The sequence below is a fragment of the Peromyscus leucopus genome, chromosome 4, assembly GCF_004664715.2.
Source record: "Peromyscus leucopus breed LL Stock chromosome 4, UCI_PerLeu_2.1, whole genome shotgun sequence".
Classification (NCBI taxonomy): Eukaryota; Metazoa; Chordata; class Mammalia; order Rodentia; family Cricetidae; genus Peromyscus; species Peromyscus leucopus.
Window position 1 is genome coordinate 9,289,482 of NC_051066.1, and position 22,716 is coordinate 9,312,197.

General features: G+C 48.8%; 2 protein-coding genes across 3 annotated transcripts; one reads left to right on the top strand and one right to left on the bottom strand.

Annotated features, from left to right (window-relative positions):
* The first annotated feature begins 3,057 nt into the window (after positions 1-3,057).
* Spout1 (SPOUT domain containing methyltransferase 1) lies at positions 3,058-10,522 on the top strand. Of its 2 annotated transcripts, none has more exons than XM_028883232.2 (12): positions 3,058-3,149; positions 3,504-3,549; positions 3,751-3,876; positions 6,177-6,336; positions 7,010-7,099; positions 7,340-7,389; positions 7,525-7,655; positions 8,674-8,749; positions 8,847-8,945; positions 9,375-9,477; positions 9,581-9,728; positions 10,436-10,522. In XM_028883232.2, the coding sequence occupies exons 1-12, from the start codon at positions 3,114-3,116 to the stop codon at positions 10,502-10,504; spliced, it is 1,134 nt and encodes a 377-aa protein (XP_028739065.1). In that variant the 5' UTR covers positions 3,058-3,113; the 3' UTR covers positions 10,505-10,522. The 2 variants fall into 2 exon arrangements, with proteins under 2 accessions (XP_028739065.1, XP_028739066.1); XM_028883233.2 differs by lacking the exon at positions 3,058-3,149 and adding an exon at positions 3,156-3,261.
* Positions 10,523-10,574: 52 nt separating this feature from the next.
* Endog (endonuclease G) lies at positions 10,575-12,956 on the bottom strand. Its single transcript, XM_028883234.2, has 3 exons — positions 12,371-12,956; positions 11,570-11,679; positions 10,575-10,926 (listed from the first exon to the last, which is right to left on the bottom strand). The coding sequence occupies exons 1-3, from the start codon at positions 12,860-12,862 to the stop codon at positions 10,644-10,646; spliced, it is 885 nt and encodes a 294-aa protein (XP_028739067.1). The 5' UTR covers positions 12,863-12,956; the 3' UTR covers positions 10,575-10,643.
* Between the last annotated feature and the right edge of the window lie 9,760 nt (positions 12,957-22,716).

Genomic DNA, 22,716 nt, shown 5'->3' on the forward strand with positions numbered 1-22,716 from the left:
CCACTCTAGTCCTAAATCCCCACGGAAGGTTGCACTAGGAGCCAGGTTTTCTTGAACCTAGAGAAATGATGGGAACATAAGAACTTTAAAACAGGTTTTCTCGCCAGGCGGTGGTGGTACACACCTTTAATCCCAGCACTCTGGAGGCAGAGGCAGGCGGATCTCTGTGAGTTCGAGGCCAGCCTGGGCTACAGAGTAAGTTCCAGGGAAGGCTCCAAAACTACACAGAGAAACCCTGTCTCAAAAAACAAAAAACGAAATGAAACAAAACAAAACAACAAAACAGTTTTCTCCTGGAACAGAATTCCTACAACATGAAGTTTTGTGATAGATGGGAGTGGTTTTTGTTAATCACATAAAGCTCCTCTGGACCTGGGGTTAGCGTCAGAGCTTTGAGGCCGCCCCATCCCCTCTACTGTCCTCGGGGAATGGGGTGGGACTGGACTTTCAGTTCAATCATAAAGCCAATGATATTTTTCTTTTTGGAAGTTGCCAGGAGAGGTCAGTGTCACACTGTAGCCAAGGTTGGCTTCAAACTCATGGCAATCCTCCTGTCTCTGCCTCCTGAGTATTAGGATTATAAGCCTAAACTATAATCAGTCCTGGCTTGATTTTGTGTTTTGTTTTGTTGGCAGTGCTAAGTATTGAACTCATGGCTTTGCATACACATGCTAGACAAGCACTCATAACTCTTGAGCTGCATCCCAGCCAAGAATCGTCACTGGAACACGCTTGGTGTCAGAGACACAAAGCCACACGGTACTGCTGCCGGTGCAGAGGGAGGATTGTGAACCAACATTCAACCTCAAGGGCTCAGGCTTGAAGGCCTCTGCCGCACCACATGGCAAGACGATAAAGTCTTGTAGAGGGTAAACTCATAGAGTTCTTAAAGTTCCTGACAAAGACCCGGCCTGATGGCACACACCCATTATTTTACTCCAGAGGTGGAGCAGGGAAGACCAGGAGTTCAAGGTCTGGCTCTGCTGCATTTTGAGTTCAATGCGGATACATGAGACTTTGTCTCAAAACCAAAACCTAGGTTGGAGAGATGGCTATACAATCTGGAGGAGCAGAGATCAGATCCCAGCACTGACATTACAAGCTGTGTGTCCCACACATGCCTTTAACCCCAGCTAGGAATGTGGTGGAGACAGGAGACTCTTGGGAGCTTCCAGCCTGGGCAGAACCATGAGCCCCAGGCTCAGGGAACAATCTTGCCTCAAAGGTGGAGAGTATACATACAGACACAGAAAGACATGCACACACATTAATAAAGATAAACAGAACAGTCTGACCAAAGATCTCATTTCTCATGAATCATCCCAGAATCTGCCCATAACTCATAGTATACAGATGTGATTGTGAAGCTGGCTGTGTGGTGCACACCTGGCTTGCTTTTTTGTTTTGGCTGTTGTTTTGTTTTGTTTGGGACAGGGTCTCACTATGTAGCTCTAGCTGTCCTGGAACTCACAGAGATCTGCCTGCCTCTGCCTCTGCCTCCCCAGTGCTGGGATTAAAGGCATATGTTACTACCCCCAGTTTTTGGTGCACACTTATAATCCCAGCACTCAAGAATCTGAGGCAAGAGGATCTTGAATCAAGGCCTGTGTGAGATACACAGTGAACCCTGAGTCACACACCGCCCCCCAACCCACCTTCAAAGAAGTGACCTGGGAGCTGGAGAGATGGTTCAGCGGTTAAGAGAACTGGCTGCTCTTCAGAGGACCTGGGTTAGTTCCCGGCACACACATGGTGGCTTACAACTCCCTGTAACTTCAGTCCCAGGGGATCCAGTTTTCTCTTCTGGCCTTCTCAGGTACCAGAAAAGCCTGTGGTACACAGACATACATGCTGATGAAACACGCATATAAATAAAACAAGTAGCTGGGCGGTGGTGGAGCATGCCTTTGATCCCAGCACTCAGGAGGCAGAGCCAGGAGGATCTCTGTGAGTTCAAGGCCAGCCTGGGCTACCAAGTGAGTTCCAGGAAAGGCACCAAAACTACACAGAGAAACGCTGTCTCGAAAAACCAATAAATAAATACATAAAATAAGTAAAGTCAAAACCCAGAGAGCATGGTGCTTACTCACCTTTAATTTCCACACTTGGGAGATTGAGGCAGTTGACACTATCTCAACAAACAAAACCAAAGCAAGCAAAACAGACAAAAAGAAAGTGTAACTCAAGAGAGAATGTTGTTTGGTTGATAATAATGTGTCAGTATCTTCCCCAAATGTAACTAAGTACCAGATCATTCTAAAATGTTAATACAGGCTTTGTATGGTAGCACATGCCTTTAATCTCAGCTCTCAAGAGGCAGGTGGATCTTTGAATTTGAGCCCAGCCTAGTCTACAGAGCAAGTTCCAGGACAGCCAGGGATACACAGAGAAACCAAAACAAAACAAAAAGTTAACACAAAACTACCAGGCAGAAAAGTTTTTAGGGGAACCACTTTCATAACTATCTTCCCATTTTTTCTTAAACTTAAAATATTACTTTAAAGGGGACAGGGAATGTTGCTCAGTGGTAGAGTGCTCGCATGCTGGAGACCTTGGATTTGATCCTCAAGCCTGCCAAAAATTAATCAATCCATCAAAGCACTCAGGAGGTTGATGGTGGTGATCCTGTGTTTGAGGTCAGTCCAAGCTACATAGTAACACCCTATCTTAAATAATTTTTTTTTAATTTAAACAACCACACTTAAATAAAGTGATAAAGAATAAAGTCTAGGCAGGGTTGGGAATGTAGGCCACTGATAGAGCACTTGATTTAGCATATGTCAGGCCCTTAGTTGGATTCCCAGGAAAATGATTGAATGGATAAATAAAAAGAAAGTGCAAATGAACAAAGTGCAGCACTGGATTAAACTTCTCCTAAAGTAATTTCCAGTAGGGTCTCCTTACATAAATCGTGGAAGCTGAATGTCATCGGGAGGGCCGCATGTGAGCCATTTAGGCTTGCTGCCAGCGCATCCGCAGGGGGCGTGTCCTGCCCCACCTCCCGACTCCTAGGCCACGCCCCTACACGCCGCAGGGCCTGCGATTGGGCAGCTCCGCCGGGGTGTGGCCGGAAGCGGCGAGGCTGATTGGCAAGCGCGTGGTGCTCCGGAAACATGGCGGAGCGCCCGAAGAAGCGTCCGTGTGGCCCGGTAAGTGGCGGCAGGTGGGGTTCCGGGCAAGGCCGGGGAGCCGCGGCGTCTCACAGTGGTGTCGACCTGGGTGCTCCCTCCTAGCTGCTCGCCCGAGGCCTGAGCTCTCGAGGTTAGCTGGCCCGCGCTGCATTCCTCAGGGCGACATGCTCGGGAGCCCTTTCCTGGCTTGTTCCCGTTTCCTAGGGCAACGTTGTGGCTGGACCTCTCCTCCCCTTTCCTCAGTTTCCCCCCTTTGTTCTATGGGAATTCATCCCTTAACTTCCCGGTTGCTTACAGCGTGTCATTGGGGAACTCAGAGGGCGGGAGGCCAGCAACGATGCTCCCCTCTCAGTCTTCCTCCTGCTCTTCCAGGGTGAACACGGCCAAAGGGTTGAATGGCGAAAATGGAAGCAGCAGAGTAAGTAAGGGCTGGCCGGCGCCGGGTGGAAAGAGTGCTGAGCCCTCCCTTCCCCCGGACCACCTAATGCCCCGCCAAGCCCTCTCTGGGTCTCCATCCAGTGGCGCTGCCCTGGCAGCCTCCTGGAGCCCAGACTGGCCCAGTGAGCGGGAACTCTCCGCACTATGCCAAGGCCCTCTTCCCCCACTAATTCTTCTCCAGAGAAAGAGGAGAAAAAGAGGTGGAAGGACCTCAAAATAATGAAAAAACTGGAGCGGCAGCGGGCCCAGGAGGAGCAGGCTAAGCAACAAGAGGAGGAGGAGGCTGCTGCCCAGAGGAGCGACCGAGGTAGGCAGCTGGGGCCTGGGGAGGACGCGGGTTGTGGCCTGAAGCCGAGCCTCGCAGCTAACCTGCGTGCTTCCGTCGCTCCTCATTCCCTCTCTCTCTGTTTCTCTCTCTCCCTTCCTTCTTTTTTCTCCCTCCCTCCCTCCTTCCCTCCCTCTCTCCCTCTTTCTTCTTCTTCCTCCCCCCCCCCCCCAGTGAGGCACTAAAGATTAAACCCAGAGCCTTCATTCATGGTAGGCATTCTCTCACCAAACTACCCTTGGCTCAGACCTCTTGAGCCTTCTGAGTGCTTTAGTTACGTTTTAAATTTAATTTCATAATGAAAAATTTTCTTTATTTTCCCATTATACCTAATACATGCTGAAAATGATACAGAAAACTATGAAAAAGAAAGAAAAACTGAGCAGGTTGTGATTGTGGCTTGTTCTAACATGACTAGTGCCGCGGCAGGACAGAGCCTGTATGTGCAGTGTAACAGCCCTGAGTCCTGGTTATATGCTCTGGACCTGGCCTTCCTCATCTCCTGTTACTGCCCTGAGTGTTTTGTGTCAGTACATTTACCCTGAGAGACCATCTTTTTTTAGTTGTGGTGATACACACAGCTGTGATCTCAGTACCTGGGAGGCTGAGGCAGGAAGATAAAGAGTTCAAGGCTAGTCCCGGGCTCATAGTATCCTTTTTCACTGGTGGGTGTGTGAGAGTGGGAACATTGTACCCTTTAGAGCTCAGTAGCCACCAGTGAGGCTGTTGAACATGGGTTTGGGTCCCCTGGAAATGATGTGTAAGTGTTACCTCTTTCTGATAAGGAAACCCCAGGAGGGAGAGAATGTGGTGGCTCCTCCACAGCCAGGCAACCTATCTCCTATCTCAGCCACCCCACCACTTAATGTCACTACAGACAGAACACTTATCTGACTTTCCTGGGGGACAAACCATACTCATGTAAATGGGAAGAACTCTGGTTCCAGGAGCCTTCCGCTTGGAGATGCTCATGGATCTTCAGGTGGTGAAGTTTTACAGATACATCCCCTCTCCCCATACCGAGAGCCAAGTTCAGACCACCTGTAACATATGATACAGCACAATGCCTTGTGAATACTTGTTACTATATATTAATAACATGTTTAACACAGATAAAAGGGGGTTCTTTTGTAAATATTTCAGCATTATACCTGATGTACGAAATTCCCTCACTAGGAAGACTGATACAGGAAGATCATGGGTTTGAGAGTAGTCTGGGGACTAGAGTAAGACTCCCCCACCCCAAAATAAAAAACAAACCACCACACAGTCAGTGTTGTTTGACTTTCTTTTGGGACCCCCAGCTCACAAATAATGATTTGGAGACTTCTTATTAATTGTAAAAGCTTGGCCTTTGGCTTGGGCTTGTCCCTAACTAGCTCTTATAACTTAAATTAACCTGCTTCTATTAATCTACGTTCTGCCACATGGCTTTTTTTACCTCTCCTCCATTCTGTATGTCTGACTTGGTCCAAGGTTCACTGGCACCTTCTCTTCCTCCCTCTCCCCAGAAATCCTGCCTATCCTCTCCTGCCTAGCTATTGGCCATTCAGCTCTTTATTAAACCAATCAGAAGGTACCTTGGCAAAGACACATCTTCACAGTGTACAAAAAAGATTATCTCACAACAAATCAGTGACTTACACATGTTGTGTATGTGTGTGCATAAATGTGTATATATTTGTTTCCAGTCTGGGTTGATTGAATCCATAAGTGGGGAACCTACAGGTAGAGGGCAGACTTGATGCTTCCCGGAGCTTATATGATATCAAATGCTTATTATATTTTCACTGACTTTTAAAGGTTTATTTATTTGTGTGTTTTACACATATGGGTATTTTGCCTGGATGTACATCTGAAAACCAGAAGAGGTCATTGGATCCTATGAGACTATAGTTACAGATTTGAACCGCCATGTTGGTGCTGGGAATTGATCTCAGGGCCTGTGTAAGAACGGCCAGATTTTAGCTGTTCTTATTTACATTTGACAGCTGGTAAACTGAGTATCTTAGAGCAGTGCCAGGATCCAGATGTAGGCCGGTGCTGCTGACCACTGCTTGGCCTTGTTCTCCAGGCTGCCTTACTTTGAGAAGCCTTGGAGACTTTGGTCCATTTCTTCCTGAGGAGACTGGAACCTTTAGAGAAGAGGTGGGATCTAGTTTGTTGGTCTCAAGCTCCTCCCAGTCCGACAGTTCTCTTACTCTGACCATGGGGACAGAGCAAGGGAGGAGAGGTCGGGCCACGGCCTGTCAGGATGACCAGGAGCACCCCTACCCTGCTAGGGCGGCCTTACACTCTGAGCGTGGCCCTGCCGGGCTCCATCCTAGACAACGCCCAGTCACCGGAGCTTCGCACCTACCTGGCTGGCCAGATCGCTAGAGCCTGTGCCATCTTCCGAGTCGACGAGATTGTGGTGTTCGATGAGGCGGGCCAAGACAGCAAGTGAGTCTCCCCAGGGAGGGAGGGCCACCAGGGTTGGCTGTGACTCGTCCTGTCCCTTGTCACTGCCCGGCTCTCTGACAGTGCCCTGCCTAAAACGCCCACATTATAATCCTTATTTTGTCGAGGCGAGGCCTCTCACAGTGGTGGCAGCCGCTCTCAAAAGGCAGCTGCAGTTGGGATTTTTTTTCCCTTGCTGCTGGAGATTGAACTCCGGGTTTTGTACTTGTTCTACCACTGAAGCTCCATGCCGTTCAGCTCTTAGCTCCGTCTTGCTTCTATCTCACGTTTCTTTTTTTATTTATGGTGCTTGTGTATATCACACCAGTGTGGTTGTGAGCTCAGATGAGAACTTGAGCCAGGCAGGGGCAGCACACTCCTTCAATCCCAGCACTTGGGAGGCAGAGGCAGGTGAATCTCTGAGTTCAAGGCCAGCCTGGGCTACAGAGTGAGATCCAGGACTGTCAGGGCTGTTAACAGAGAAACCCTGTCTCAAAACCCAAAACAATAAATAAACGAAGAAGACAATGTGCAGGAGTCAGGTGTCAGCTCTCTCCTCATGCGGGTTCTGGACATGGAACTTAGGTTTTCAGGATTGGGAACAGGAGCCCTTAACCCGGTAGGCCGTCTCTCCAGCCCCGCATGTGAACCTTGAGCCCTGTCTTTGTCTTCCCAGGACTGTGGAAGGGGAATTCAAGGGAGTTGGCAAGAAGGGGCAGGCGTGTGTACAGCTGGCCCGCATCCTGCAGTACCTGGAGTGTCCACAGTAAGTGTGAGGTGAGGGTGGTGTCCCCAGGAAGGTCCTGACAGGTGAGGAGAGGGTGGTGTCCCCAGGAAGGTCCTGACAGGTGAGGTGAGGGTGGTGTCCCCAGGAAGGTCTTGACAGGTAAGGTGAGGGTAGTGTCCCCAGGAAGGTCCTGACAGGTGAGGTGCGGGTGGTGTCCCCTCGGATGTAGCCGGGAAGCAGCCTCCCCAGGAAGGTCCTGACAGCTGCATTCCGCCCCAGGTACCTGAGAAAGGCGTTCTTCCCCAAACACCAGGATCTGCAGTTTGCAGGTATGGCTGCTGTGCCTGCCGCATTTCTCAGGGCTCATCCTAGGCACTGAGAAACTATCTTGCCCCACTTACCCCAGTGGGAAAGCAGGCCTGAGTGCAGGTCTGGACCTGACATCACCCTCCTGACCCGCACAGGGATCCTCAACCCCTTGGACAGTCCTCACCACATGCGTCAGGACGAGGAATCCGAGTTCCGAGAAGGCGTTGTGGTGGACCGGCCCACCAAGGCAGGCCATGGCTCTTTGGTCAACTGTGGAATGAAGAAGGTAGGAATGGAAAGCAGGCTGTGGTCCACCTTGAGGACACTTGCTCACTGTGGCAGACAGGCAGGGACATATGAATGGACCCGGACTGTCGGCCTGTTGTGAAACAGCAGTTATTGATAACTGGATCAGAGAAGTACCCAAAGTAGAACTTAAGAGGTGAACTCATGGGAGCTGGAGAGGTGGCTCAGTGGTTAGGAGCACTGGCTGCTCTTGCAGAGGACCCCAGGTTCAGTTCCCAGCACCCACCTGGTGGCTCACAAACCAACTGTAACTCCAGTTCCAGGGGATCTGATGCCCTCTTCTGGCCTCCATGGGCCCCAGGCATGAACATGATGCACAAACATACATGTAGGCAAAACACCCATACACGTAAAAGAAAAATAAAGGAGATGAAGTCATGACCACACCCAGTATTGTGGTGTGTTTATTATATTTGTTACTGAGATTTAATTATGCTCTATTGTTGAAGTTCATCCTCAGCTTTGCTGGTTTGGGGTTAGGTGATTTTTTTAATTTCTCGTTTTTAGTGTACATGGGTGTGAATGTGTGTGTAAGCATGCACATGCCAAGGAGTAATGTGAGGTCAGAGGACGACTTGACAAGTGTTTTCTCCCCGCACTGTGGGGAGTGAGCTCTGGTCATCATGTTTGGGGGCAGGTGCCTTTAGCTATGAGCCGTCTGACAGTAGCTCCTGTTTATAGTCTGCTGGTCAGCAGATGAGGAGTTAAGTGACCCCCTCACACTCTGCCGCTAACAAGTGGCAAAGCCACCGCATGGAGGAAACCTATGACTTCATCTCTTTGTGGACACTGCCTGTCTCCATGTCCTAAGCCCCGGGCTTCCGTCTCTGACCAGTGCCCTGTGGTAACTGTTCTGCATGAATGGTCTCTCTTAGCAGGTCCTACTCAGTGCCAGAAACAGGGTGGCGGGCTGACCTGGCACCACAGTTCTCGGGGGGTTTTTTAGAAGGTTGGCCCCTTCGGAGGTGTGGCGCTCATTTCCTCTAGCTTCTCCGCAGGAGGTAAAGATTGACAAGAAACTGGAACCTGGACTCCGCGTGACCGTGCGACTGAACCAGAAGCAGCTCCCCCCAGGTATCTGGAAGCGTCCATGGCCCTTACAGTTGCCTGGCCTAGAGCCTCCACCGACCTCCTGGTCTCCTTGGTCCTCACAGCCTGTTTCATTCCCCAGAATGCAAGACCTACAAGGGGACAGTCGTGTCGTCTCAGGACCCCCGCACCAAAGCCGGTCTCTACTGGGGCTACACTGTCCGGCTGGCCTCCTGTCTCAGTAAGGACAGAGTTCCTTCCCTGAACGTCCGTCTGTCCTGCCAGATGGTGTGGTGTCTAGGTGGTGCCGTCTCTGCTCTCCCTGAACATCTGTCCAGATGCTAAGAACATCTGAGAGCAGGTCGTGCTTGGCCCCCGGCTGCCATCCCAGCACCCAGTACCCGGAGAGGCCAACACAGGGACCTCCCTGGACACCCCAAACCAGGAAAGCCCTCTGAAGCCAGTGTCAGCCTGCCGACCGTGGTCCAGGGCTTGGTGCTCCTCCTCGCCCACCCTGTGTGCTCCCCAGCCCAAGCTTCAACTCTGCCTTTCCCTGTCCGCAACTCCCCGAGAGCAGTAGATGTCCTCCTGTACCTGAGCTGTCACCCCAGGGTACAATGTGCTGGCGAGGCAGCCAAGAGCAGCACCCCACTGAGCGCCCCCCCCCCAGGTGCCGTGTTTGCTGAGGCTCCCTTCCAGGATGGGTACGACCTGACCATTGGTACATCAGAACGTGGCTCCAGCATGGCCTCTGCCCAGCTGCCCAGCTTCAGGTGGGTGCTGCTTGGGGCAGGGACTGGGCCCTACTGTATATGGGTTTGGGGACTGTACCCAGTGGAGCCTCGAAGTCGGTGACTCCCTGTCTCTGGGTACCAGGCATGCTCTTGTGGTGTTCGGGGGCCTCCAAGGGCTGGAAGCTGGAGTGGATGCCGACCCCAACCTTGAAGTGTCTGAGCCCAGTGTCCTCTTCGACTTCTATGTCAACACATGCCCCAACCAGGGCAGCCGTACCATCCGCACTGAGGTGAGCCACAGGCACAGGCACCCAGTCCTCCTTGTGATCCACCCTTGTGCCTTCTCCCAAGATTGACTTAAGTATTCCATGTACTTCTGCACATCAGAAGAGGGCACCAGATTCCATGAGACTACAGGTATAGACGGTTATCAACCACCATGTGGATGCTGGGAATTGAACTCAGGACCTCTGGAAAAGCAACCAGTGCTCTTAACCTCTGAGCTGTCTTCCCAGCCTCAGCTTAAATGCCTTTTCTGAAGATGGGGTCCTTACCACAGGAAACTCGTGGCAGGGACAGGACACAGAGCCATAAAGGTTGCAAGTCCTGGGCCAGTAGTAGTCTTACAGCCCCAGGTAACCTGTCTGTCCCTATTCAGGGCCTCTGCTTCCTTGGTGATGCCCTAGGTCCCTCTGGGTGTCAACAACATTTCTGTGCTGGGAAAAGTGTCCCACAAGAACAGAGCAGCCACGGCAACCATCCCAGAGGCCAACATAAAATGATGTCCCTATGGGTAACATGTGGAGGAGGCTCTGTTGCTCCATCAGTCTCAAGGGTGGTGACTGTAGGTTGACAGCCCCAGTCTGCCTGTCCCTGAGACCCTGCTCAGCCAGTTGGAAACAACTGCCCATCATCATCTTCTTGGCTCTTGAAGGCCCCACGTGGGGCTGGGGCAGCTGCCTAACTACCAGGTCCCAGCCAAGTTCTTTTCTTCCAGGAAGCCATACTCATCTCCCTGGCTGCCCTGCAACCTGGTCTCATCCAGGCGGGTTCCTGGACCACCTGACAATTTCATGGATCCAGGATGCAGAAACAGCAGGAAATGGAGCATCACCAGGAACAGAGATGGTCAAGACTTGTCTGCAAAAATAACCATCTTTAATATGAACCCACCCCATCTCCCCAGTGTCTTGAGTCCTTCACCCTCACTTGCTGCCAGCAGTGATGGCCTTGAGGTTTCCGGCACGGGCCAGGATATTGGGCACGAAGAGCAACCCCGAGGCACGCTCGATGCTCTCGATGGGCACGAGGAAGCGCTCCAGAGGGAGAGTCTCATCTACAGGGGCATTGGGCATCACGTAGGAACGCAGCTCGATTTGCCCGCTGGTGGACTCCAGGATGAGCACCTTGAAGAAGTGCGTGGGCACTGCCACGTGATTCTTTCCAATAACCTGGTACTTGACATAGGACTTCCCATCAGCCTCTGTCCTGTGGATAGACCCAGGCACATGTGGCCAGGAAGCAGGGTTGGACACGAGGCCACCTCTTCCAGGAAGCCCTCCCTGACCTAACTTCCAACAAGAAATTTATTTCCATGCCTGGTTGCCTCCTTGGGTCTGGGAACTCTGTAAGGTGGGGACCAACACTTAACCCTCTGTTTTTTTGCCCAATACTGGTTCAGATGGAGTGGGTGACAATAAATGCTGCTAGAGGAATGAGCCCTCTGGACCTTGAATTCACATGCAGACATGTGACTACCTCCTGTCCCCACGGGCAGTACACCAGGCAAGCAAGGGTGTGAGGGCCATGACAGTGCAGTCCCAGCCCTGGGCCTGGTATCAGCACTGCCACACTGGATGGATGGGAGCTTCCAGGTTCCTCAGCAGCGGCCTGCCCGGCCTGAGCTGATCACAAGGCTCTCCATGTTCAGAGGAACTTAGCTCGCCTGTCCGGCAGGGCTGACCTTGGGAAGGAGTGCTTCAGGCCCAGCACAGGTGAGAGCCTGGTGCAGTGACTTGTCAAAAGGGGAGCAGAGGCAGACTTGGGGCCCAGCAACTGTGGACACAGGAGGGTTCTAGGCCACCCAAGGTGGGAGAACAGGATTGGAAGGCCCTGTCAGCCACAGACTTACCTGGGCAGGAAAAGGGGCCCTGTGCAGACATAGACATTTTGGTAAGTGCGAGTCAGGCTGCGGCTGTACTTCTCAAGGTTGTTCCAAGCATTCTGGTTGAGGTGCGGCACCTGGTGGAGAAGCCAGGCTCAGCACCACACCTGGGACCTTCTTCGTTAGGAATACCCCAGGTCCTAAGGAGATGGCCAAGCACGTGGAGGACTAAGGCTCAAAGGAGTCGCTCCCTGAGGCTCTGTGACTACAGGGGTTGACCGTTCGTAGGACCGTCCACGGCTGGCCACCCGCCATCCCGTTCCTAGGCACTCCAAATCCTTAAGTTTTCCCCAGCTCAAAGAACCGGGGAAGGAGGGAGCATTAATCATTTAGAGATCCCCTAGGTCCCTTGACAGGCCTCAGAACAAGCACTGCGGGTGGGGTGGAGGTGGGGGGCATGCCCTGTCCATCTCCAGCCACTGGGTGGATGTTCCTAGTTCACCTATCACAACCCTCCCGGGAGCAGGTGCAGTGCTAACAATGTGTCCAGGGTCATGTGACTGGCACCAAAAGCCCAACTTCGTGCCAGCTGTTTTCCTGGCAGCTGCTGCAGGCCAGCTGGGAATACGGAGTAGGAGCAGGCGACCTCCCGGGTTCCCTCCGGAAGGCCACCGGGTAGCTTACAGACTGGGGAGATAGGAGCGCTGTTTCCCACTGGAGTGTTGCCCAGCACTCCGTGTAAGTTCAAACCCCGTCTCTCCAGCTAGTGCACGTGTAAATTCAGACCTAGGCGCTGCAGTCGGGCAGGTGCCCGGGGACCACGGCTACCTGCGGGGCCACGTTGCTCAGGTAGAAGGTGTCGTCCATGGCCTGCTGGCTCCAGCGGTGGTTGGCGGCGGCGGCCAAGTGGCCGCGGTCAAAGCCGCTGCCGCGGTAGTCGGCGTTGGTGGCACGGTGGTACGCATGCACAGAGTCGTCCTCTCGGAAGTCGCAGGCGCTGCGGTCGCCGTCGCCGCGGAGCCGCTCGGGCCGCAGCTGCTCCAAGACCCAGAGCGCACCGCGCGTGCGCGGGTCGTAGCTCAGCACATAGGACGCCCGGCTCCGGAGCTGCGCCACGCCCGGCAGCCCGTACTTGGCCAGTTCCCCAGTGCCAACCCCCGGCCCCCCAGGCAGCGCGGGCAGCTCGGCCGCTACCACGGGCAACACCGGCACCCGGCCCAGCAGCCCCGGCGCTCTCCCAGCCCGTCGCCGCCAGTGCTCTGCCGCCGCACCCAACCCCGCGCCCAGCGCCAGGGTCAGACCGACCCGCAGAGCGCGCATGGTCTACAAGAGGACGAGCGCGGTCCCGGTGCAAGGCGCAGGAGCATCGGGCGACCCCTAGCGCGTGTCCTCGGGGCCTTCCTCCGCCCTTTTCAGACACGGGCTGGGGCGTGACACCGCCTGACTTGCTTGCAATTGGTCGCTGCCAAGTCTGGCTCCGCCTCGCCCTGTGCGTCTCCGGAAACCTTGCCTCCTGCGGGGCGTTTAGCGCAGCCCGAGGGCCGAGTATTTAACCCTCACACAGGGCTGGGAAGTCTAGTTGCTTGAACAGGACAGAAACCCAGATCTGTCAGACCCCTCCTTTCCAGCCAAATGAGCCAAACGTTTCTCTAGATTGGCTGACAAAAGGGCGCAGGTGCAGGCTGTAGCTGCTGACAGCCACCTGGAGCTAAGGTTGCTAGTGAGGTGGTAGAAAGCAGCTTGAAAGCCTATATTAGGGTCGTACTTTTCCATATTTTTTGTTTGTTTTGGTTTGGTTTTTCGAAATAGGGTCTCTGTAGCCCTGGCTGTCCTGGAACTCACTCTGTAGCCCAGGCTGGCCTCAAACTCACAGAGATTTACCTGCCTCTGCCTCCCAAGTGCTGGGAGTAAAGGCGTGCACCACCACCGCCCGCCGCCGCCACCACTACCACCACCACCACCACCACCACCACCACCACCACCACCACCACCACCACACCCAGGTCTTTTCAACCCTCTTAAAGGGCTGAGCCTGTTTAGTATGTAGTGTAAGGCAGTGTTTCCTGTCCATAGAAGCTGGACAGTACTCAACTCTAGGGGCTGGATAAGAATATTTCCTGCACACCAGATGGAACAGTTTTTAACCTAAGAATATTTTAAGACAGCAACTTGCCTACCACTTATTAAAGTGGGGGAAAGAACAATACGAGTGTGTATCATCAGAGCTACAATCGTTAGCATGAGACAAAAACAATTACTTATTAAGCATTAAATTGGAAAACAGGGAGCAGCAGGTGCTGGAAGACAGGAAGGCACTGGAAGGAAATAATAAAATGCACCGGCATATACATATGGAAGTGTTATAGTGAAACTCACTTTTTTGTTTGCTTATTTTTTCAAGACAGGGTTTCTCTGTGTAACAGTCCTGACTGTCCTGGAACTCACTCTGTAGATCAGGCTGGCCTTGAACTCACAGAGATCCACCTGGCTCTGACTCTGAGTGCTGGGATTAAAGAAGTGCACTGTGGGAGCCCGTTCTGAGGTTCCTCGTGGCTTTACCCAGCAGGTCCGAATAGAGGATGATCAGGACCACGGGCCTGAGTGCAGGTGTCTGAGATGGCCTGCACTTGGCTGTGCTGGGGGAGGAGGTCTTTTGCTCCACCCCCTTGGCGTCTCTATAAAAACCCTGGGCCAGAGACAGTCGGGGCCCGTTGGAATAGGTTCCAGGTCCTCTCGAGGCTGTCCTTTATTTTCTATCTGTTTATCTCCGCAAGATTCTCCGCTATAAATCCTTCTATCTAATATTTCCTGCTGCTCACACTCAAGAAAACTCTGGGAAGCTGTGGGGGTGGTGGGTAAACGCCCCACAGAATTGGGCCCGAACAGGGACTAAAGAAAAAAGAAAAAAAAGGGACTAAAGAAAAAAAAGGGGAACCAAAAAAGGGGGGACTAAAGACAAGTGAACAGGGACTAAAGACAAAGTAAAAGGGACTAAAGAAAAAGGAAAAAAAAGGGACTAAAGACAAATGAACAGGGAATTAAGACAAAGTAATAGGGACTAAAGATAAAGGGACTGAAGAAAAAAAAAGGAACAAAAAAGGGGGGACTAAAGACAAATGAACAGGGAATTAAGACAAAGTAATAGGGACTAAAGATAAAGGAAAATAATAGTTTTATTACAGAGTTTTTGGTGAAAGTGCTGAGTCAGCCCTGCTAGTGGAAAGGCATGCCGGTGTTATGAAAAAAATATATTTTTTATATATATTTTTTGGTGAGGCAGGGGTTTTATCTTCGAGAGAAAAGGAAAGCGGACTGGAAGGATGTCCGATGCTGCAGCGAAATTCTCTTCTGTCAAAATTTTCTATCTTCTATCCCTTTCTCAATTTCTATCTGTGATAAGTATAAGGTATAGGGTAGTAATATAGTTTAGGGAAAACTTAGAAGTGTAAGATTGTGTAGGAAAAAATAAGGCAACTAGACAGAAAAAACTCTTTAATTTTCTAACTTTGGGGGCTTTGAAAGCAAACTGGGAAAAAAAATCTTTGGGCTTTACGGGGTAGTAAAAAAACTCTTCTTTGAGCTTATGGGGAAGAAAAAGTTTCCTATGGAAGCTTTTGACCTGGGAACAGCTGAAATGCCAAATCCAAGCAGCAGGAGAAAGTAATTTCTCCCTGAAGCAAAAATGAGGGTGTAAGAAGTCAAAGTTTAAAGTTGGAAAGTTTTGGGAAAAGTTGGTCTTTCTCCTGGGGGAAAAAATCTTTCTCTTAAACTAAAAGCTCTTGCAAAATTTTTGGGGAAAAATCTCTCTAAAAAGCCTTAATCTTTCTCAAAAGCTCTGAAACTTAAAAACCAAATTTGTCCTTCTGAGAGAGGACAAAAATTAGAATCACCTGAAGATATTAGTATGGAGACCACCTGTGATTAGCTCTAAGGAAAAACAACTAAACCTCTTAAGACAGCAAAACCTAAGTTCTTTCAAGCTTTAACAATCCTCCCTGCAATGCAGGAGGCAGGAACAAGTTCCTAAAAACCTCTTCTAAGCTCTGTCTCTTCAAGCTAGTAAAAGACAGTGGCTCAGAGTACCCTGAGGGAAACACTTGGGGAGAGTGTGGGTGAAGAGCTACAGAGAGCCCAAAAGGGATGGAAACTTTACCAGAGAAAAGCAAAAAGCCAAGCTTTTCAGTTACAGCCGAGCTGAGGCAGCAAAGGTTTTGAGTGAGCATTTCAGAATGAAAAGGTGCTCCTAATTGTCCTATGCAAAGATTCCCTAAAACTGTTAGCATTGTATCCTCGCTTCTGAGCAAAAACCCAGAGGCGACTGGCCAGCGTCTCTGAGTTGGAGTGCATTTCGGGGATACTAGGGTTCCTGCAGTTGTAAACTTCCTGGGGCACAGAGCTGAGGCAGGAAGGTGCAGGACCCAGGGGAAGATTGCTAATGAACAAACAAAGCTAAAGCCGGTGGGAACGGCACAGTTGTCCACTTTCCTACAAGTCCCGGGTTGATAGGTCCACAACTGCAAAAAGAAATCTGAGAAAAAGCTTTCCTATCAGAGAAAGGACCTTTCTGGGAAAACAGTGAAGCTGAACTGTGTCTGAAGCAGTTGTGCTGCCGAGTCAGAACGCTGTCTGGGGAAAGAGCCCAGCCAGGGCAAGACCGGATTATCCAGGAGTAAAGCTTTGTTTTCTGTCAGAGAAAGCATCTCTTTGAAAAAAGCTTTGTTTCAACTGACTCCCAATGAGATGAGGGAGTGCAGCCCTGAGGGGTGATTGCCTCTGGCATAAGCTCTGTCCTTGAGCACCCAGACAAGCAAACACAACCCACTGGGGGACTGGGCCAGGTGAAGGCCTGATGAGGCAAAGCATCTGTCCTAATGGGAGTTTAGAATTGGTAAAAACCTCCCTTGTTAGATTTTCAGTCTGTACGCAAACCACACAGACCCCGAAAACAGACACGAACTAAAGCCCCTACCTTCAGTAGCAGGGAAAGCCACCACTGTAGTGTCGGAAACTGTTTCTGGGGTAGAGGGGATAAATTGAGACCAAACTGGGAACTGTCTGGGAGAAAGACTCTGAAGAAACAGAGAAGGGACAAATACCTCCCCAGAAAATGTATGACCTAAAAAAGCTGCTAGAATTGGAGGCAGATTCCGGGAGAGAAAAAGCCCCTACCTCCAAAAGCAGCTAGCAGAGGAACAGAGCCTCAGATACCTGAAGCTCTGTACCTGGGGGTGGGGGTGGGGAAGGAACAAGCAAAATGAGATAAATCAGTGGGAGAAAATCTCTGAAGGAGCTATGGAAAAGCTGTTGTAAATGATCTTGTTTTTTCACTGACTGGCTAAAACAAACACAAGCCCCGAGGAAAGTTGCTATCAGAAATGCCAGCCTCAATGCCGGCTAACGAGGCAGGTGTGGTTCTGATTCAGGGGCCAGTGTCTGATGAAGGAGAGACACCTGTTGAAGCCAGCTGAGAGACCAGAAACCTCCCAATGTGCCATAGCTGAAAATGTAAAATGCTTGTTCAAATCTCCTGTTGCAAAAGCAAGAGACTTTGTTCAAACCTCCCAGGCAAGAATTTGTAAGCAAGTCTAGTAAAAGAGAACCTGTTGACTCTCAGACCCAAAAAGAACTATGGGAAATGACTGATATAAGGGACTGATATTATTATGGACTGATATAAGGGAAATGCATTATGGGAAAGGTAGTTTTTCCGCTAAAGATGGCGGAATTGCCCTGAAACACTTTTGTCAGCTCAAAAATACGTTCATGGTAAACTTAAAATACAGCTTTTAAAAAAGTAAGGAGGAAAATCGTCTAAATGTCAGTTTCAATGAAAAATTGAAAAGATACGGAACTAGGTGCTTCATGGTTTGGGGCTCTGTTGGTAAAATGCCTTATTTACCCTAATAGCTGTGCAAAGTTTTTACAGCAGTTGGATGACAAAAAGCTACCTATAAGAGCAAACAAGTCACTTTAAAATCCTTAGAATACCACCTAATAGCTGTGCAGTTTTTGGCGAAGAGCTTTACAGCAGCTAAATATGGTAATTTCACCCTCAGTGTGAAGTGAAGTTTTTTGGTAGAGCAAACCAAAAGTGCTGCTGTAATAGAAACGTTCATCTGAATTGAAGTACTTAGGGGAGCTATTATGAATTTGGGTGAAGGGACAGCCTCTAGATAAAAACTGTCTACCGCTGACAGTGCATCTCTGCCGGTCCGGAAAGGCTGAGAGAACTGGCAACTTTGGGGTGTGGCTTCGTCCCGAGAATGTTACAATCCCCTAGCAACAAGTATCACAACTCTATAATGACAACACTCACTAAATCCCAGTGCTTTATAACAAAGCTGACTATAAACTCTAAACTTTAGAAATGATGTACGTACTTCCTGTCTAGTTAAGAGAATCTTTCTAATAGAGATGGTGATAATAATTAAGAGTAAGAAATAGAAAAATGAAAATAAGATGTGAGTTTGTAAAAATTGTCTTGTTATATCTGTGTTAAGAAATCTTTAGGTGTTTGCTAAGTTATATATATGCTAATGGTAGCCCTATATAAGTTTGTAAAATAGATCTATAGAGTTCCTTTAAGAATATAAGCTTGTGGGCTGGAGAGATGGCTCAGGGGATAAGAGCCCTGATTGCTCTTCCAGAGGTCCTGAGTTCAATTCCCAGCAACCATATGGTGGCTCACAAACATCTGTAATGAGATCTGGCGCCCTCTTCTGGCCTGTAGACATACATGCTGTATACATAATAAATAAATCTTTTTTTAAAAAAAATAAAATAAAAAGAATATAAGCTTGTAAGAAGTATCTAAGGTAGTCTTAAGACATGTAGTAATAAGCTTGTAAGATGTTAGTTGTAAATGTAAGTTTAAATAAGAAATAAGATGGAATGAATATAAGTATATAAGAATTAATAAGAAATATACTTGCTAAAGTAGTTCTATAGTTTCCTCAAAGTATAAATAAGTAGATGTTAATATGTTGTATGTGAGTTTGTAAAAACGTGTAAATGTTGAATATGAGTCTAAATGCTTTGCAAGGCAAAAAATGTTATATGTGAGTTTGTGAAAAAGTGTAAATGTTAAGTGTGAGTCTATTAATGTATATGGTGAAAACACCTGAGACACAGGAGATAGTGTCCTAGTAGACTGCAAAGTAGGCAGTCTGAATGGTTTTAAAAGCTCCAGAAACCGCTAAGAAGCTAAGAATGGCGGACGCCAGAACCAGCACAAGGCATCCGTGGAATATCAACGCAGCACAGAAAAACCTGAGCTAACAGCAAAAACGGTGTGGTTTAAAATATTTCTATAACTAAAAAGGTCTGTCTGTGAGAACAAAAGTTGCAGAGACGCTTGTTTGAACAAAAATTAACTGCAAAAAGTTTTGGTTGTAAAACATCTCTTCATATTTGGAAGTGAAAGCCTGATACCAGAATTTATTTCTTGTTTGAACTTTTTGAACTTAAAATGAGATAAAATTACAAAAACATTTTGGTTATGGATTTCTTCAAATTTGGAAGGCTAGTACCAATATTTATCATTTGAATTTTGGTACTTAAATGAAATGAACAATAGAGATGTCATTGCAATGGGACAATTTTTGAGCTTACTTATAGTAATGACCTAGGAACGGTTTTCTGGAAGTGGGTTAAAAATGGAACTGTTTAAATGAAGAAATGTATTTCTACTTAGAATCGAGATGCAATTTTGTGTATGCATATATGCTTTATTAACTGGTGATTTATGAATTGTTTTGTGGAACTGTTTATGTAAAAATGGAATTACTTATGGAACTGGTTTTGTGTTACAAATGGAACTGTTTAAACAGAAAAGTTTGGGTTTTCTAACTAGGCTTGAGATTTTGCTTAAAAATTATAAAGAAAAGGAGGAGCTATGAGATTGAATTATGTTCGCAGAAACCTATTGATATTAATGCACCCTGGCTTTGTGGAATTGAGGAAATGTTTAAGTTTGATGTGAATACATTGAAGTTTTTCCTATGTTCTGTTAACAAGAAAATTTAAATGACTGAGTTAAAGTTGTAAGACGGAGAAAATTGTTAACTATATATAACACCATATATGCTAATTCTAATGGTTCTGTTAAGAGTTTGTTTTGAGTTGTAAGATGGAGAGAATTGTGACTATGTATAGTAATATTTATGTTAACCTGTTAATGGTAATGATGAAGCTAAGGGATTCTTTAAGTTTGTAGTCGCCTTAAGAGTTTTGGTTTAGAAAGGGCTTGAGGCAGCTAAGACTACTGTGGTCACCTTGGACCTAATTCAAAAGAGAAATGTCATCTATATCATCCTCTACTCCCATACTGGGAGGTGTAACAGCTATGGAGATTGCTGTAAGCCATTAATAGTTATTTTTTTTATATATTAAGAAGGGGGGACCTGTGGGAGCCCGTTCTGGGGTTCCTCGTGGCTTTACCCAGCAGGTCCGAATAGAGGATGATCAGGACCACGGGCCTGAGTGCAGGTGTCTGAGATGGCCTGCACTTGGCTGTGCTGGGGGAGGAGGTCTTTTGCTCCACCCCCTTGGCGTCTCTATAAAAACCCTGGGCCAGAGACAGTCCGGGCCCATTGGAATAGGTTCCAGGCCCTCTCGAGGCTATCCTTTATTTTCTGTTTATCTCCGCAAGATTCTCCGCTATAAATCCTTCTATCTAATATTTCCTGCTGCTCGCACTCAAGAAAACTCTGGGAAGCTGTGGGGGTGGTGGGTAAACGCCCCACAGTGCACCACCACCACCACCTAGCTGTAAGATGTTTTTGTAGGGGCAGGGGAGCCAGCTCAGTGGGTAAAAGCATGCCTGATGACATGATTTCCATCCCTGGAACGCACATAGGCGTCAGAGGCAGCAGCTCACATCTGTAATCCTAGCAGTCCCAAACTGAGATTTGAGGCCCAGGCAGGGGCCTACAGTACACAGCACAGTGGATGACATGAGAGACCCTGCATCGAAACAACATGGAAGGAGAGAACTGACTCCCGAGTTCTTACTACAACATGTGTATACCTGTACATGGGCTGGCACAAGCACGTGCACACACACACACACACACACACACACACACACACACATTAAAGAAAGGCTAATGAATAGTAATTGGGCATAGCGACTCTTATCTGTAGTCACAGCACTAGGGAGGCTGAGGCAGAATTACCATGAGCCCAGGCCAGCCTGGGGTGACTGCCTTATACACACATGCATGCACGCGCACACACACACACACACACACACACACACACACACACACACACACACAAGCAGAGTAGTATTCCATGTGTATCTATACCATTTTCTCTGTCCATTCATCCACTAATGGACATTAGATTTTTTGGTTCCTGTGAATGTTACCAATAAATATAAGAGTGCTTTGGGGGCCATGTCAAAACAGCATCTGCTGTCTTTTGACAGCTACAGTTCCAGGCTTCAGTGTAGCTAAAGTTTTCCTGCTTTGCCCACAGTCAGAACAAATCTGTCATCCGCCAGTCCCACAGCCGCTCAGACCCAACCAAGTAAACACAGAGACTTATATTGCTTACAAACTGTATGGCCATGGCAGGCTTCTTGCTAACTGTTCTTATATCTTAAATTAATCCATTTCTATAAATCTATACCTTGCCACGTGGCTTGTGGCTTACCGGAGTCTTCACATGCTGCTTGTCATGGCGGCAGCTGGCAGTGTCTCCCTGCCTCAGCCTTCCACTTCCCCGAATTCTCTCTCCTTGTCCCACCTACTTCGTGCCTGGCCACTGGCCAATCAGTGTTTTATTTATTGACCAATCAGAGCAATTTGACATACAGACCATCCCACAGCACTTCAGGATTAGGCCTGCAATCCATTTGAGAGTTGATTCTCTATGTGTTGTAAATGTTTCATTTTACTTTTCTGTGTGTGGAAATCAGTTCTCTCAGCACCATTTACTGAAGACTGTCCCTTCTCCATTGTGTTCCTGGCTCCGTTGTCGAAAGGCAATTAATTGATTACAGGGGCTGCAGAGACAGCTCAGAAGTTAAGAGCACTGCCGGGTGGTGGCGGCGGCGGCGGCGGCGGCGGCGGCGGCGGCGGCGGCGGCGCACGCCTTTAATCCCAGCACTCGGGAGGCAGAGGCAGGCGGATCTCTGTGAGTTTGAGGCCAACCTGGGGCTACAAAGTGAGTTCCAGGAAAGGCGCAAAACTACAGAGAAACCACCTCGAAAAAAAAAATAATAAAAATAAAGGGCGAACTTTGGTAAGACATTCTTTCCAAAAAAAAAAAAAAAAAAAGTTATGAGCACTGGCTGCTCTTGCAGAGGACCTGGGTTCAGTTCCCAGCACCCACAGGGTGGCCCACAACCCACAACCATGTGTAACTCCAGTTCAGGGAGTCTGGTGCCCTCTTCTAGCCTCCATGGGCACCACGTACACATACAGCAGGCAAGCACACATACACATGAAAGGTTGATGTCTTCTTCTTTTTTTTTTTTTTTTTTTTTTTGTTTCTCAAGACAGGGTTTCTCTGTGTAGCAGCGCTGGCTGTCCTAGAACTTGCTCTGTAGACCAAGCTGGCCTTGAACTCACAGAGATTCACCTGCCTCTGCCTCCCGAGTGCTGGGAATAAACTCGATGTCATCTATTTCTGTCCACATCGTGCTGTTTTGATTACCATAAACTAGGATTTTAAAGTCACGTGGCCTCCAGCTTTGTCCTTTTGCTCACAATTATGTCAGGTACTCCCTAACACATTTTCAGATTCTTTCCTTTTTCTGTGAAAAATGACTGTGTGTGTGTGCATGTGCGTATGCGTGTGCATGTGCGTGTGTGTGTGCGCGCGTGTGCGTGTGTGTGCGCGTGTGTTAGGACCCACAGGCTCAGGCAAGCAAAGCAGATACTCTCCACTGAGCTACACTTCCATGTCATAGCAATTTTGTTTCAGGCAAGGAAGACTGGAACTACACAGGCCGGTCTCAGATTCGCCAGGATCCTCTGTGGAGTGCTGAGACCACAGGTCTGTGCCACCACACGTGGCCACACTGGAATTTTGATGGGGACCACATTTACCCAGAGCTGGGCTTGAGTTAGTGCACCAGACTCCCGGATCCCCAGCTCATTTACTATTAAATTTCGGTGAGCTGGAACCGTTCCACCCACCATCCCAAATCACCACCTTCTTACCAC

What these genes read in the sequence shown, in the direction of transcription:
- Endog (XM_028883234.2), bottom strand. Translation starts at nt 12,862, where the DNA reads ATGCGCGCTCTGCGGGTCGGTCTGACCCTGGCGCTGGGCGCGGGGTTG. An exon ending in TGAGCAACGTGGCCCCGCAG is followed by an intron (nt 11,680 to 12,370) that starts GTAGCCGTGGTC and finishes CTTCTCCACCAG; the next exon opens with GTGCCGCACCTCAACCAGAA. An exon ending in GGGCCCCTTTTCCTGCCCAG is followed by an intron (nt 10,927 to 11,569) that starts GTAAGTCTGTGG and finishes GTCTATCCACAG; the next exon opens with GACAGAGGCTGATGGGAAGT.
- Spout1 (XM_028883232.2), top strand. Translation starts at nt 3,114, where the DNA reads ATGGCGGAGCGCCCGAAGAAGCGTCCGTGTGGCCCG. An exon ending in GAGGCGGGCCAAGACAGCAA is followed by an intron (nt 6,337 to 7,009) that starts GTGAGTCTCCCC and finishes TTGTCTTCCCAG; the next exon opens with GACTGTGGAAGGGGAATTCA. An exon ending in CCGGCTGGCCTCCTGTCTCA is followed by an intron (nt 8,946 to 9,374) that starts GTAAGGACAGAG and finishes CCCCCCCCCCAG; the next exon opens with GTGCCGTGTTTGCTGAGGCT.